The sequence below is a fragment of the Opisthocomus hoazin genome, chromosome 2 (genome assembly GCF_030867145.1).
Source record: "Opisthocomus hoazin isolate bOpiHoa1 chromosome 2, bOpiHoa1.hap1, whole genome shotgun sequence".
NCBI classification, from domain to species: domain Eukaryota; kingdom Metazoa; phylum Chordata; class Aves; order Opisthocomiformes; family Opisthocomidae; genus Opisthocomus; species Opisthocomus hoazin.
Genome location: NC_134415.1, coordinates 78,431,602 through 78,449,134, shown reverse-complemented (window position 1 = coordinate 78,449,134; position 17,533 = coordinate 78,431,602). Strand labels below are relative to the sequence as shown.

The window sequence follows — 17,533 nt, the reverse complement described above, 5'->3', positions numbered from 1 at the left end:
AGTTTTAAGACTATAAAACAATGTTCAAGTAGCCCAATTACTTGCCCATTTATTTGTATTTTAAAATGAAATTGCTGTGTTTTGCTGTGGAAGTACCTGGTGCTGAGCATGAAAGATAGTTGTGTTAAAATGGCTATGAAAAACTGAGTTTAAAATAGTTTTTTTGGATAAACTCAGTAAGTTACGTTCTCAGCTGTAGAATATGAACTTAAGATAAATAAAGGGATCCTTTGAAATAGTTTTGAGGAAGTGTTTTATTTCATGTTTGACTCAGTACTGTTTCCTAAGAAAAAAAAAACCCAAACATTTTAATGGTTGGGAGAGGGGGCCTGTGACTCAGCAGCTGAACAGGAAGCTTTTTGTTGAAAATTTTTTTCGTACTTTGCTAACTGTAAGTATCATCTAATTTATAACTGTTACCAGTGGTAACCATTTGCAGTGTCTGGAGGCTCTAGTCAAAATCTTGTTGGTGTTATGAATAAATAAAAACATGTATAACCTAATGCTTTTGATTTTTCACAAACTGGATATTAAACTAGATAGGACAGAAATGAACTCCAAATCTGCTAGGAAGTACTTCAATAAGCTGCAGTTTGTATGTCCTATATACGTCACACTGATTTATCTCAGTTGCATATGTGAAATATTACATATGCAGCAAGTCACATTATCAGCTGTATATCTAAGGTAAAATTACTCTGTGTGCAAAGTAGCAATTTGTTCAGGTTTTCTAGATGTATGGCAACCTGGGCATTTGAATTGCTGGAAATCAGGTAGATAACTGCCTGAGTAGTTGGGCACTAAATTAATGAGAAATAGTTTATTGTCCCAGTAAGTGATATTGGCAGACTTCAGAATTTCAGATGAAGATGAGGTAGAAAAACAAGATCAAGAGTTACGATGGTTGGTTGATTTGGTTGCGAGGGTTACAGAGTGCACAAGCTGAGTCATGTGTGTGTGACTAATATAAAGGGCACATGCTGACATAGAGAATTACGCTGTCATATATGCTTTTTCTTGTATTTACTCTTATCAGCTTTCCATGCAAATGATTCTGACTTCCTATTAATCTTCTGAAATGGACAACGCTTTAATCCATTTGTTTGCTATGCAAAACTTTATGATACCTCTGTTTATTTTACTGAGCCTTCAGTATTTGAAGGGGAGAGAAGAGGAGATATGGGTGAAAGAAAATGTGGTGCATGTAAATCCCCTTTTTTCTGAGCCTGTGAAAACAACATTTAATTCTTCATGTCACTGAAAAATAGTTTGTTTCCATTTGGCAGTGTATTTGATGAGACTGAGAAATGTATATGTAAATACTGGGGGGAAAAAAGCATTCACTATGGAAGATAGGCGTACTGAACTTCTCATTTGTCACCTCACTTTACCTGAAGATTGCTTCTTTTAAAGTCAAACATAGCTTTCCAAATAACTTATAGCACAAAACAATGATACAATTGCGAAGATGGAATTTTACTGTATAGTTCAATGTTTGTACATGTAATACTAAAGGCAGGCATATGCCTCTGAACACTTGTCTGTGTTTGGATTGAGATGTTTCAAAATAGACACTTTTGGTGGTTTGTAACATCAGGATATCATTTAGGTAGCAATTTGACTCTTGAAGATACGGATTTAAGACATAAATTAAGTTTGATTATTCTATAGGGACCTCCAGAACATAAGGGAAATATATGTTGATGTAATCAGAGAATACATGCTGTTATAATCTGTCCTGAAGATGCTCTTGAAATTACTGAGATGTGATGGAGTCTCTTAGCTGATTGTAGTGGATTCAGAAGGATCTTTGCATGTAAGAAGTTAGGGTTAGTTTGTGAGCTGCTTGATGGCAAGCTATGTTCCTGAACTTCAAATTGTGTACCAAACTTACTTGTGAAGTAAGATTCCTTTACCTTGTCTGTTTTTATCTTCATTGTGTTCTCACAAGAACTTCTAATGCTGGAGAAGTGGAATGTAGGCTTGTGCTATTTAAAAGGCAACCTTGACTTGCAGGTCTTGCCCCAGTGCAACTGAGGTGAGGGAAAGGAAGGAGATTAGTAGCTCCATTAAGAGTTTAAGAATTTGGGTCTTGAGGTCTTATCTATGCTATAGCTCTAAAACATGAGATCATTGCATCACGTTTGGTTGCAGGTGTGTTCAGAATGTGTGTATCTGTTGGTTGTGAGAGCAGTTAGGATTAAACCTTTCTGGCAAATCAGGCTGTCATCTTTGAAGTTAATAGCTAATACTTTCTGATGCTGAACATTATGGATCCTAAATCAAAACAGAATGTGCTCCTTGGTGTTCAACTGTCAGATATTGAAAAAAGTAAATAAAGAAACCAGTCAGAATGTGCTCCTTGGTGTTCAACTGTCAGATATTGAAAAAAGTAAATAAAGAAACCAGTGCTATTGTGGGGGGTGGTGGTGGGAAGGAAAGATAAAAATGTGCCTGGAAATCAGATCTGAAATTCAGTGTGTTTTTTAGGCCATTAGTTAAAAATGTGATTACATTGTGCTTTGAAAACTGTCTCAGACAGTCAGCAGAAAACATTCTTGTATGACTTCTAAAAGGAAAAACAAGTGATTACAGCCATTTCTTATCGATTTGTTCCTTGTTTGTTCTTCCTACCACAGCATTTTCAGACTTTATTAAGTGTCAAAGGTCAAGCTCAGTTTGCCATGAAATCCAAACGCATGTGTTTTTCTGTTAATGATTGACTTCAGCCTTCCTTTAAAGGTTCCTGAAGGCTTAAAACTTACAATCTCTACCAGCAATATTTTGCCTAACAGTGCACTTTCTACTTTTGAGCTTTTGTTTTTGCTTTTATGAACTTAAGTGTTTGGTTATTTTCCTCTAACTTTTTAAATTACATAGAAGATTTTCAGTCTCTCTAGTAGTAAAAGTTGTTTGCCTATAAGAACATCTTTTTGTTTAACTGTTTCAGGTTCCTACTTGTGACTTAGTTTTGAAGAAAATGTCATGATGAGTTTCCTGTGATACTTGCTTTGGATTCACATTACTGTCTGTTTTGTGGATTTGGTAAAGGGGGAACCAACAAGCAAAAAAACCCCTAGAACTCTGCCTAAGCTTGTGCTATTATAGTGAGTGTAAATTGGATGATAGTTAAGTAATCATGTAGTTGCAGTGATATGGGATGTTTTGTCAGTGAGTGAATACCTATTTTTCCGACTCTTCTGATTTCCTGTTTCTTATGCTCACAAGGACTTGTTCTCAGTAAGAATTCTGATCTTGTGTTGTCATTACTTATGAAGGCAGAGGGTGAAACTCATCCTATTTTTGTACATGGCAAGCTTGGGGAGGGTCACTGTATTAAGGGTATACGTGAATCTCTTCTGGCACTTGGTCTTTCATCTGTCACACATCATGTCAGAACATTTCTAGTATATAAAGCCTTGGAAGAAATCAGTATGTGTTCTGACTTGATGTAATATTTGGTTTTGTTTCTTACTCCTGCTGTATTGTTGTATAACACATTGGCAAGTTTATGCTTCTTTCCACCTTGTTGCATCAAGATCAAAATGGCACATGTAAACCTGAAGTAGCATTTTGGACTCTCACAAGGCATGTGTCCTGAAGAAATGCTGTGCAGAAGCACAGGAAAGCTTACAGCTATTTGTAAAATCTGTGAATTCAATCTTTTCATGCAGAATAAACCAGTTTAGACTGTCTGATAATGACTTAATGTCTGCTGAAAACATAGGTTAAGCTTTCATGCTTGTGATACAGAAACAGGGTGTCTGTTCAAAGATCTCTTTATTGGGATCCAGTGGGTCAGATGTAGGTTTTGGTTTCTGACTCAATTATAACTATCAGTATCTTTCAGTAACAAGATTATTGAATAAAACACTTGTTCCTCAGGGGCACCAGAAAAGAAAGAGCGGGGAAAACACAATGTATGTTATGCCTGTCAGATACTTCCACCTGGTTCATAAATCTTTGTGTGCTGGCCATGATCTCTCTGACTGTGTTGTGGAAGTCTGGTTAGATCCTTAATAGATAATTCTGATTCTTAAAGCCTATTCACGATAGCTTTGGTGTCTAGAAGTATGGTATTTTCTTGCGCTAAATTCTCTTTGCCCAAAATATTTTACAGCTTTCATTTAACTTGGGATTTAATTTTTTGTTTGTTTGTGGTTTTTTTTTGGATAGTGCTGCTTTAAGGGAGAGCCTAGCTCAGACATCTGCAAGCTATACACTTGGAACTAAGCAAACTGAAAGCCGTAGTCATGTAACCTGAGTTCAGAGTATAGGATACTTAGTTCCTGTGGCAGCATTATGTCATAAGTTTATTTTTAGTCCTTAAAAGCATACCTTCTCTAATAGGATCAGCAGATCTCTTCTGAATAGAACAAGCAGTGCGCTTTTTTGACAGTAGAAATTCTAAATGTGTCAATACCTGCATTTCAACATCTTTCCTCTTCTGCTGGCATATTGTTCTGTGATCTGTGGATTGCTCAGTAATGGGAACAGCTATGCAGAAATTCAGTTGCTCTCCCTTTTGCACCCACAACTAATGAAATTCCTCAGAATTCATGAGAAGCTACTGAGCAGTCTCTGAAACAATTTTCAGAGGCGTGTGTAAAGCAAGGCTTATAGCACAAGGCATTTGTTGTCATACTTGGGAAGTGATAGGTTGGATAAAAATAGGGTTGGCGATTTCCAGGAGGCTGACCTACAGAGGCTCTCTGTGGACATGGCAGGATATTCTGATACTTGCTGGACCTAATGGTTCTGTTGATTACCTAACATCTGTTGAACAATGCCTTCTTTTTAGAAATTACTAGCTTTTCCCTAGAGACATCCTCTTTCATCTGTTATCTATTTTTATTTATCTGAAGTGCCTTAGGCAAAGGGTAACCCTGAGCTTCTGGGCACAGGCAACAAGAGTAAAACTATTGATGGAAAAAGTGCATCAGTAGAAGGGAGATACAGTAGTTCTAAGCAATGAAGCTTACATCTATAATGCTAACAATAGGCTTCATGAGGTCTATTTATAAGGGATCTATTTGGCTTAGAATTCAAGGATACCCTCAATTCACAGAATCACAGAATGGTAGGGGTTGGAAGGGACCTCTGTGGGTCATCTAGTCCAACCCTCCTGCTGAAGCAGGGTCACCTACAGTAGGTTGTAGAGGACCTTGTCCAGGCGGGTCTTGAATACCTCCAGAGAAGGAGACTCCACAACCCCTCTGGGCAGCCTGTTCCAGTGCTCCATCGCCCTCAGAGTGAAGAAATTCTTCCTCATGTTCAGACAGAACTTCCTGTGCTTCAGTTTGTGTCCATTGCCCCTTGTCCTGTCACTGGACACCACTGAAAAGAGCTTGGCCCCATCCTCTTGACACCCACCCTTCAGGTATTTGTAAGCATTTATTAGGTCCCCTTGCAGCCTTCTCTTCTTCAGGCTGAACAAGCCCAGCTCCCTCAGCCTCTCCTCGTAGGAGAGATGCTCCAGTCCCCTCACCATCCTTGTAGCCCTCCGCTGGACTCTCCAGTAGCTCTTCATCCTTCTTGAATTGGGGAGCCCAGAACTGGACAGAGTACTCCAGATGGGGCCTCACTAGGGCAGAGTAGAGGGGGAGGAGAACCTCGCTCGACCTGCTGGCCACACTCCTCTTGATGCATCCCAGAATGCCATTGGCCTTCTTAGTAGCCAGGGCACACTGCTGGTTCATGGTCAATGTGTCATCCACTAGGACACCCAGGTTCCTCTCCGCAGGGCTGCTCTCCAGCAGGTCTGCCCCAAGCCTGTACTGGTGCATGGGGTTGTTCCTCCCCAGGTGCAGGACCCTGCATTTGCCTTTGTTGAACCTCATCAGGTTCCTCTCTGCCCAACTTTCCAGCCTGTCCAGGTCACGCTGAATGGCAGCACAGCCTTCTGGTGTATCCACCACACCTCCCAGTTTGGTGTCATCAGCAAACTTGCTGAGGGTACATTCTAACTCTTCATCCAGGTCGTTGATGAAGAAGTTAAACAAGGCTGAGCCCAGTACTGACCCCTGAGGGACACCACTAGTTACCGGCCTCCAACTAGACTCAGCACCGCTGATGGCAACCCTCTGAGTTCTGCCATTCAGCCAGTTCTCAGTCCACCCCACCGACCACTCATCCAGCCCATACTTCCTGAGCTTCCCTAGGAGGATGTTATGGGAGACTGTGTCGAAAGCCTTGCTGAAGTCTAGGTAGACAACATCTACGGCTCTCCCTTCATCTACCCAGCCAGTCATGCCATTGTAGAATGCTATCAGATTGGTCAGGCATGATTTCCCCTTGGTGAATCCATGCTGACTACTCCTGATAACCTTCTTTTCCTCCACTTGCTTGTTGATGACCTCCAGGATAAACTGCTCCATCACCTTTCCTGGGATGGAGGTGAGGCTGACCAGCCTGTAGTTCCCTGGGTCCTCCTTCTTGCCCTTTTTGAAGATTGGAGTGACATTGGCCTTTCTCCAGTCCTCGGGCACCTCTCCTGTCCTCCAGGACCTCTCAAAGATGATGGAGAGTGGCTCAGCAATGACATCCGCCAACTCTCTCAGCACTCGTGGGTGCATTCCATTGGGGCCCATGGATTTGTGGACGTCCAGATCGCTTAAGCGATCCCTCACACAGTCCTCCTCGACCAAGGGAAAGTCGTCCTCTCTGTAGGCTTCCTCTCTTACCTCCAGGGCCTGAGATTCCTGAGGGCCAGTCTTAGCCCTGAAGACTGAAGCAAAGAAGGCCTTCAGTAGCTCCGCCTTCTCCGCATCCTCCGTCACGAGGACACCCGCCTCATTCAGCAGCGGCCCCACATTGTCCCTAGCCTTCCTTTTGCTGCTGATATAGTTGAAGAAGCCCTTCTTGTTGTTTTAGACATCCCTTGCCAGCTTCAATTCCAGGTGGGCCTTGGCCTTCCTCGTGGCATCCCTGCATGCTCTGACCACATTCCTGTATTCTTCCCAAGTGGCCTGTCCCTCCTTCCACATTCCATGGACCTTTCTCTTCCACCTGATCTCCGCTAGAAGCTCCTTGTTCAACCATGCAGGTCTCCTGCTTCCTGTGATTGATTTCTTTCTCAGGGGGATGCACCGCTCCTGAGCATGGAGGAAGTGACGTTTAAAGAGTGACCAGCACTCTTGGACCCCCCTGCCTTCGAGAGCCCTGGCCCACAGGATTTCTGCCAGTAGCTCCTTCCCATTGATTCGAAGATCTGGTAGGAAAAGCCTAACAGTACAATGTATACTATTAAGCAGGTATTTTTTATTGCGGCGCTGGGCACATGGGGCATTTCTCCTCTAAATGTGCGCCCCAGACACCTGTTACTTCAGGTTAAATACAATCACATATGTAAATATTCATTATATTTCTAAGAATTAGTTAGCATATGTAAATATTTTTCACGCATGTCTGTTAGCATCTTTGGGTGGTGTTTGGGGGTCCCAAGATGAAGGCCCATCCTCGTCATCACGCTGTTCACTGATTGACGTTTGTTTCTGCGCAAACTCAGTTCTAGGATCACGTGTATCATGTCCTTCAGGTTGTTTGGCTCTAGTCTTGTTGCTCTCTTGGTGCCTCTTTATCTCTGTAGCTTAGCGCATTTGCCCTCCCAAGGCCGAGCTGTCTGGAGTAGAATTATTTAGAAGTCTCTTTTATCCCACAATTATCCCAATTATTTGCTGAGAACCAAGACCACTTTTGTTTCACTTAATTATTTTGTCTAACGACTAAGTGATAGCTTGTGCCCATGTCCTTGCACTACATTGCTTAATGAGAAAACAAGGATTAGTGTAACAGTTACATCGTTAGATCACTATGCATGCAGGAATACAAGTTACAGTACTAAAGACTACTAAAAACTAGAAAATATTAAGGCTTTTTTGTCATAGTTTCACGTTTCTTACAATCTCCTCTATCACCATCTGCTAAGGAAAAAAATAAAAAAGGTTTTAATCTTATGGCGTAGTTTTCTACTTTTGTTTTTCTTACCTGAAGGAGTTCTTACATCTTTAAGATTCACAAACAAGGGATTGGTGGTCAGCCTAATACTGCCAACCTATTTTTTTTTTTTTCTGAAGAACTGCTAACATTTAAGATGATCTTCGGAATCTGTTTCTTCAAGAAGCAGGGGTTTAGAATGGTTATTATTCCATCAATTATAGTGTCTTAGAGTAATTTGAGTTGGAAGAGACTTTAGTTATCTGGTTTGACACTCCTTTACTCAAAGCAGGGCCAAGTTAAAAAGTACATTGAACTTCTGAGTTAGATCAGGTTGTTCACTGCCTTGTCCAGTCAAGCTTTCAAATATATCCAAGGTTGGAAGTTCCTCAGCTTTTCTGGACTACACATGCTGGTGTTTGACTACCTTCATGGTGAAAAATTTGCTTCAGAATGTCCTATTGGAAAACCTTTTACTGCGGTTTCTGTTGTTTTTTCTCCTGTCACTGTGCACCACTGATAATAGATTAGATCTGTCTTCTGTAATCACCACCCGTTAGATGTCTAGAGGCTCTAATTAGATTCCTTTTCAGCTGGTGGTCTCATCTGCAGGCTGAACAAATTCAAACTTTGTAGCCTATCCTCATACATGAGCATGTTGGTGGCTGACCATTAGACTTGCCGAGTTCTTGTGTATTGCTGAGTGATTAATATGGCAGATTAAATTTGGTGTATGTATGTCTCATGGGGGAAAATACATGCTGGGAAAAAAAAGCCTTTACATCAGTCATTACCATTAGCAGGAAAATAAGGTCATGGATAGTCTTCTAAATATCTTTACTCTGAAGCAGTTGTGGTACTTATAAAAAAAAAAAAAAAGGAAGGATAATTAAGAGACAGAGAATGAAAAAAGTTGTTACCACAGAAACGTTTTGTTTGTCCCATATTAAATATGGTATGTTGTTCTGACTACCCTGTCTTAGAAGCAGTAAGATACAATTAGACTCAGGATAAAGGGGGAAGATGGAAAAGTATATCTTGCATCTTTTTGACTTAGTCTGTCTTTGTATCCTTCATTTTGGAGAAGAAACTAGTATGAGCAGATCTGATAAAGGCATATAAAATTGCAGGTTGCAAGAGAAAGTTTAGCAGGGATGACTAGTTCATATTTCTTACAGGAGAGGAATGAAAGTGAGCATGTTCAAAACAAAAGGAAGTTTATTTTTTGTGTGGTGCTGGAGCGTGTTCTGTAACAGATTACTGTAAAGTGCAGTGGAGCCAAAGTAGTACTGATGGAACTAAATGTTCTTGAATGGTTAGATGCAACTTTCTGCTTAGAAGGTTTCTAAGCTGCTTATTGCTGAATGTTGGGAGGACATAGCCAGGGAAAAAAGCAGGATGCTAGCGTTTTTCAAAGGTTCTTTGTCTAAGTATTTTGTGGTGGTCAGAAACAGGATAATGGGCTGAATTAGTCTTTGATCTACACAGCATTGCAATTCTCTAGTTCTCAGAAAAGTCATGTGAATGTGATTATGCAGGCAAGGAATTATTAATACTAGCTGGAGACAAGCAAATTATCTCCAAAAATAACTGAAAAACCACTTCTATTTTCTCCAAAACAGGATCTCTCAAATTCCCAAGCTACACTCATAACAAATCTTCTTATGGAATCCAATCTTGTGCTTTGCTGTAGGGAATATCCTTGTATGTAAATGGACATAACAGAAGTGGAGGTCCTTCATGTAGTCCATAGTGGAGTTTCGGAGTAGTTTGCTGTAAGATGTTGCAGATGCTGAAAATAAGTGTTGCAGGAGAGGATGGCATTTCATGGAGGAGAAATCGCCAGAATGGTGATAAATACACTGAAAAAAAGTAATGTCCAAATTTGTTTAGTAGGAGAAACAAAAAAAAAAACACCCCGGGAAAGTACCTCAGCTGTTAATGGTTTGCGTCCGGGAGAGTACAGGCTTCCTTATTCTTGCATAAATCATAACTAATAACTGAATGCAAGCATGAATATTTTCATACTGTAAATATTGTCCTTCCCTTTTTTCCAAGTATTCTTATAAAATACAAGGAAAACCCTCCTAAATATTGTTGAAATTGAGCTTTCAGAAGTTACTAAGTGCCATTATTTAATCAGCTATATTAACTCTGCATTATGATTTTATTGTAACAGGCTACTTCAGCACAAACCTTTTCAGTGTGAGACAATGAAACATTTTTAAACATCTGCCATTCATATAACTTACGTCATATTGTTTATGTTACACAATCACTTTAAAATAATTTATTTCTTAGAAATCTGCTTTGTAGAGTTCTTTCCCCAAAATAAGATTTCACACACTTTCAGTGTGTGAATGAGAGAATTATTTCCATCTTAAGTCAAGAGGTTGACTCTGAAACAGTTTGTCTCCTGATTCTGTACTTTCTGTTCATTGTGAGTTAATGCAAGAATTTCTCACTATCCAGCATCGTTATAGTTTGTACTTAAGTGTTAGCAGCATTGTACGGCCTGAACTACTGTACTAGTTACATAATGAGATGGTGGGAGAACAGATTTTTAGGAAGAATGTCTGACAGTGAGCAGAGGTGCTGATTTAGGGGATGGTTGGCCAGTGAATTTTCCAAGTGCCTAAAAACGATGTAGCTATAGGTCTTTGCTCGTGAGAATCTTATGTTGAATGTAGAAAGTTTGCTCTCACTTTCCACAGTCTCTGCTTCTCTTAGTATGTGTAGTGCCAAACAGATCGTTGTGCAAACTATCCAGTGAACTGTGATTTTACTGCTGTCTGGGTTTGCTGCATGAGCCACACAAACACACATACCTGATTTTTCAATGTAGGGAAACAAAATATTTTTTAGTTGATTTTTGAATCTTCAATTTAAATATTCTTCTCTATCACTTGTCTTTCAGACAGTAGGTTTTTTCCCCTGTCTCAACCAGAAAGACTTCAAGAGAAAATATTAAAAAAATTCTTGAAGTTCATTACAGAATGAAGGGTGTTATTACTGAATTCAGCAAACCACTTGAAAGAGACTTGTGAGGATAAAACTGATAAGACTCTTATAATGCATAGAAAAATTTTGATTGTAAAGAGGAATGGCATGGATGAGTAGCCTTTATTTAAATTTATGCATGATAAAGCATTCCAATGCAATATGGTATAAATGCTTTCTTTTCTGTTGTCTCATAAGCCCTAGTGCTTAAGTCTAAAGAGTGAACGAAAATATTTAACAGCTTGATTCATAGTTTGGTAGATAAATATGTATTATGTAATCCAACTGTGACAATGGGAATGATTTTCTAAATGCTTAGACATTAGAGGCTATATCTATTGCCAAAGACAAAAGACACTATTTAAAATATGTCTGACTTTTAAAATCTCATTGTAAAACAGCAGCATATTTGTTGAGTAGCTGGTGTAGTTTCGTAGTTGAACAGAGACACAATTAGAGAAATAAGTGAATATATACTCAGATTATAGCTGAAGTACATACGTTTGTATGAACTGAGAAGAAAAGAACATGTAGCTGTGACTTTTTTTAAATTTTGAAATAATTTCAGTTAGAATTAAGGAGGTGTTTTGTAATCTGTTATGTGTTTCAATGGTAGAGAAACAGACTTTTCAGTGTAGATGCTACCAATAAGCTCTCTGGTCTGATATTTTTATTTTAGGGATAATTTCTGTTACATATTCTAGGGAAGCTCAGGAATTTGTTATTCTGCACTTGCATGTTTTGAGGAGCTAATTCTTAACTTCCAGAGCCTCAAGGAAGGATGAATTCCTTAAAGTAGGAATAGCTTTTCTACGGCAATCAAAATGTTTAATGTATGAATGCAGTTATATGTAGCAATTAGGTGCTGTATTAGTATCTGAGTTAGCAGCTCTGGACCATAGCCAGCTTGTGATCAGGAAAGCAGCCAACAGCCTGGAGGAGAAATGTTTTAATTAATATGTAATAACTGCTCTAGAGAGCGCTCATTATCCTGACAAGCTGCATTTGTACTTTTTCCTATTACTTATTTGGGACCGTTGTAATTCCTATTTTAAAAATGTGGAAGAAAATTTATTGTACCTCTTTTCATGCTGAGAGAAAAAGTGTAAGAATACTTGAAAACTTACTTAGGCAAAGCAAAAAATTACTTGGATCTATTGATCTATATATTTTATACCCATCAATTTCTTCATAGGATCAACATTGCAGCAAGAATTACTTACTTTAAGGAAATTAACTATTTCCACATATGCTGTTCTGTTTACATCTGCATTCTTTTTGGTGCTAGATTTCTTCACAGAGGGTGAATACAGTAAATTTTCTTGAACTTGGAGTACATGTGAAGTTAAACTTCAATAACATTCTTTTCATTAAATAATAAAGCTGTTCATACGAGACATGCCAATATCTCTTGAAGTTACATTTCTGTAGGACCCAAGAGCCTCGTATTAACTTCAGGTTGTAAGTTAAAGGGCTCCAGTTTCCATTAGGTAGGTAAGTGGTAGACCACGGGGTCCTACTTCTGCAGTTTAATCTCAGTGCCGTTCTGAAATGCTTGAGATGCGGCTGTTGTCCTTCCTTTTAACTCTCTGTTGCGTTGAAAATCAGTGGGAACCTTTCTTCTCTTTTAGGTTTTGCTTGTAATTGTTGTAACAAGAAGAGAGAATCGAGTGATAAGAAAGGCATATTTCTTTCATTAGTACGTGGAAGCATTAAGAGACAAAGTCAGCGTGTTGTTAATTTAATGTAATTTGAGCTGAATGTTTTCATTCAGGCTTTTATATACCAATTATTTTATGAGCATTATAAGCCATTAAAAAGTACTGTAAACTATTTGATTACACTAAAGAGAATGCTACTTGAATCACAGCCTGTGCTAACTGGAAATTAGAGCTGCTGAACTCTGTTTGTGGTTCAGAAGAAATTTAGACTGACTTTATGCAAGCTACTTAAACTTTGTTTTGGTTGCTGTTTCCTTACCTGTTTGTTTCCGTGCACATACCTGTCCAAGTGAGATTGGATTCTCATAACTAGTAATCTCTGGTGGGCTTGTCGAGTGCCACAGTTGCCTTTGTCTTCTCATACCTAGGCAGAAAGGCTGGCAGGAGGTTCAAACAACCATTCCTTGGTAGCTTCATGCCACTGGGAATCTTGTGCCAGTGAGACTTGCAATGCCCACTTCTCAAGTTTTAGCTGCCTTTTTTCTTAGCCTTGCATATGCGCCAGGTAGCACAGGTAGTCTGTGATTCTTAGTGCTGCGCCACAAGTCATGCAAAGCTGCTGAGAACTGTTGATGGTGGTGGAGATGCCATTTATTGGAGGGGTGGAGGGGACAGGACAGGAAGCTATGGACATTCAACCTCCTAGTGTTTGCAGTTTTCTTTGAATAGAGAAGTGGAGGGTCTCTATGTAGCTCACTCTGGGAAAGATAAGTAAAAAGATGAGGAGTCTTGTAGAAGTTGGACTTCTCAGAAGCTTTGCAACTGGCTGTTCTCAGTCTGACTCCTGCTTATGAATTGTAGTTCGTACAATGTTAGCTTGCAACATCAGGATCCATCTGGGCTGTAACTTGGGACAGATCTCTAAGTCACTCTTGCCATATCCAAGGTGCATTTGAGCTGTCCTTGACTGCAGAGGAAGAGAAAGGACAGACCTTTCATAATTTTGTCTTTGCCTTTCAGTCGGTGTCACGGGGGCCTTGTTCTTCCTAGTGCTTCCTGCTTTCCCTTCCTGCAGCTCGTGTTTCTGCTGCAGAGGTGCAAGTCTGGCAGGGCTGTCTTGTCTGGGTTAGTCATACCCAAAAAAGTACCTCACTCTTCAAATTGTGCCTTGAAACTCCATTATGTTTATCCCATGCTCAATAACATCCCCCCCTCACTCTCGCCCCAAACAGTTAGTTCATGGTTCACTGAGATAATTGTTTGCCCTAACATAAAGGGTTTATTTCTTGTACTCTCATTTCTGTTTTTCTCTAACCATCTGTTCTCTTTTGTCTTTCATTTACACTATAAACTCTTTGAAGAAACAATTTTTTTTGTTTGGTTGGTTGTTTTGCTGTTTTCTTTAGTGTCTTGCACAACAAAGTCTTTATCAATGCGTAGGGCTCATTGGAGCTTTAACAACACCACTTCTAAGTCTTGGTGTAGATAGATATATTTGCAAATATTCTTCATTAGGTTTGTTGGTTATATATTTTTTCCAGATGATTGTGATTCAGTGGTAAGGGCACTCAAGTTTATTTGACCTGGCTATATTTTTACTGTGTCTTTAGGAAAGATGTTCTAAACAAAATTCCAGTTACACAGATTTAAATCTGTTGCAGGTTGAAAGAGTTCTTTCATCATCTGTACAATTAAAAAAATTTAAGATATTTTTTCCAATGCATTTTGCATAAGCGGCTTTCTTCTGCTACCTGTTTAGACCTTTTTTTTTCCCCAAATAGATGGGGTTGTTTACCTACTTGAATATATTTGTTGTAACTATTGTGTTACAGCATCTTGATTTACCTTTATGCCTTGGGACAACTGTTGGGTGTAATATCAGTATCGATATTTGGAAGAACGATTAGATGATAGCAGGTAAATGATGTGGTTCTCAACACCTGTATGAAGTGAAGCAGCAAGCTGACTTTTAAATGAATAAAATTATCTTTTACCTAATTTATTTGAAGATATTGTTGGTACGCTTGAAATAAAAAAAACACACTTTTAGCTGAAACTTCAGTATACTCACCTGAACTGAATCTTAATGATCTAAAGGCCTGTTTATAAACAAAGTACAGTTTTAACAATGTCTGTAAAGCTGGAGTAGTATCAGATGTAGTGAAAATTTCCCATCATATATGAAAATGATTGTACTAGCTCAAGTTCTTTATTGTATTCCTAATGTATGTATTATAGTATGAAAGCTGATTGATGGTAGTTTACTCACTAATGTTAAGTATGGTCTAGATCTGTGTAATTAAGTTAAAATTTGTTTATTTCTTCAGCAAACCTAGCTGTTTAAAATCATTAAAGTCTAGAATTAAATCAAATGAAATGTGCTAATTGATGTCAGAATGGATATGGAGCCTGAGTTCTCTTTAATGGCCTAGTCATCAGCTTGAATAGTAGGTTACTTACTGGAGGAATACTTGTGTTTAAAAAAAAAAAAATAAAGGAAAAAAAGTAATAATAACTTCTGTAGCTGTTTACATTCATTGAGCTGGTAAAGTCTAAATTAGTTGATTATGTAAACTGGTCAGGCTTTTTATTTTTACCATATATTTAAATATTTTTAAAATAGTTACCCAGCTGTTTCACTTTTATCTGTAATTTTATGTTGCTGAACTAAAACAAAGACTAGCTGAAAGCTGAAATCACTTGATATTCTAAAATGCGGTCTTTTTCCATTCTGCAGCATGGGTGAACTCGCTTTCTATGGGCATGGTCTTCTTCTGTTCTCCAGTAGTCAGCATATTCACAGACCTGTTTGGTTGTCGAAAAGTAGCTGTTATTGGAGCTGCAGTAGGATTTGTTGGACTCCTTTCAAGTTCTTTTGTAAGGTAAAAAAATTATCTTCTTTACATTGAAAGTATTTTGTCAGGTTTATGTGGTCCCACTAACAGAATATGAAGTAAGCAGTGATACTTTGTGTTATCTGTTAAAGTAGAAACCTTGTTTTATTTGTTTTCATTTTTGTCTTTCAAATTATGACTTGTGGAAACTCCAAGTGGTACTTCAACTTCAAAAGTAATTTAAAAAATATAATGTAACCTCATAACAGCACTCCTTATTTAACAGGGACCACTATGTATAAATGTATGAACAGCAAGGCTAATGCTAGAAGACCAACAGCATTGTCCTGGATAAGCTTCTTGTATGTTTTCTTCATGTATGCTGTGTTTTAGCAGGTGCATGAACATTGTTTCTGTATCCTCTCTCTTTTCTTCTATTCTTACTGGTCCAATTGCCAAACACTAAGACAGTGAAAACCTTGGTATACTTAGGGTTTATTGGCTTTAAGAAAATCTCAGTGATTCTCGTTACTGAAAACAAATGAATAGTAGCTGAGTTTTTTTTCTGTTCAGATTATACTTCATTTTGTACTTTTCTGTAGCCTTTGCAGAATAAATCCTAAGTTGTTCAAGAATGGCTGATTTGTTGGACGTGCACAGTAGAAGATGAGGAAACAGGAAATTTCCTCACTTCTAGAAATCGGTAGAAATTGGTCAGTGAAGATAGGGTAAGAAATAGCAGGAAAATAAGCCATCATTATCTCTAGTTCTTGACCTGCTTTTTTCCATCCTTAATGGAGTAAGTACAGGAACAATCAAAAGCAAAATTCAGAAGTTTCCTACATAAATGAAAACAAATCTATACAGACAGGCTTGTGAAAACATTTTTTTTATGCCTGTGCTCTGAACCAGATAAGTGAGAGCTGGCTGTGATCTGGATGGATGAATATCCACACCATGCGGCACTGTGCCTGAGCAAATATGTCTAGTTTGGACATAAGTCCCCTAATGTGAAAACATAGCCACAAATTTACAGGAATAGAAGACAAATAGTCTTGTCTCAGTTACTGAGACTAGTATTTGTATTTATTCTTGGAATAACTTACAATTATGGGGAAAAAACAAGCTTTGTTTTCTTATTACTTGAGCAAGTTTCTTATTTTTATTTTATTTTTTGGTTAATCCAAGTGCAAATATTTTGCTTAACTGATTTTATTAAAGCAAACAAACAAAAAGACCCAATTCCTGATATGTTCTAAGAGGCTTGTTACCACATGTGAATTAACAACTAAAAGAATGCATCTTGAAAAAGTCTTTCGTCCTCCTTGCTTCCTAGAAGTGTGGTGAATACTAAAACAGTCTACTGTAAATTAAACCCCTTGATAAAGGAAATATGTTTTCTTCCTTTGAACAAAATTCTGTCATCTTCGTGTTTCTCTGATATCCAATGGAACAAGGGCACAGAAGAGGCATGCAAAAGGAAGTTATTTTGTAAAGGCTTTAAAATTTTTTTAGTTTACTTGAATTTTGTTTTAGAATTTGAGGAGTACTTTGAGAGAAGAGGTGAGTTCTTGTTAGAGTACATGCCATGTTAATGTGCATTCTTGGTGTTTCATTATGTTGCCTACACTGAAATGATTTATGCATATGATCTTATCAGTTAATTGAAGGAGTGTAGGTCAGATAATAAAAGTCAATGTTCTAAAAGTAAAATATTGTACAGTGGATAAATGTAAATATGATTTACTGCTTTTGTTACATACTGATTTTTAATATAAATTCTATCTCTTAAGAAACTGAAGTGTAAGAATATCTGTAATGCAGGAAAATATTTATTATGTATGTTATGCTGCAAACTCTTTGAATGAATCGACAGATGGAAGAAGTAGTTCTCTGTCCTTACTATATTGTGTTCTTCCTCTCATTTTAGAACTTCTGTTCTTATTTTTCTTGGATATTTTCTGTTGACAACGGTAATCAGTCTTTCCCCCTTAAGTTGTTTCTGTTGGCTTACCTTGTGTATAATAAGTTTTGGAATTTGATAGTTTAATGTAGAAAGCAACAACATCGTTACGTAAATATTCTTTTTCACAATAGTACACA

General features: G+C 38.2%; 1 protein-coding gene across 2 annotated transcripts in view; it reads left to right on the top strand.

Annotated features, from left to right (window-relative positions):
* Positions 1-17,533, top strand: part of SLC16A10 (solute carrier family 16 member 10) — a 79,413-nt gene that overhangs the window by 29,583 nt on the left and 32,297 nt on the right. For both annotated transcript variants that reach the window (XM_075414204.1, XM_075414205.1), the window contains exon 2: positions 15,334-15,478. In XM_075414204.1, coding sequence (XP_075270319.1) covers positions 15,334-15,478 — 145 coding nt within the window. The remainder of the gene's footprint in view (positions 1-15,333; positions 15,479-17,533) is intronic.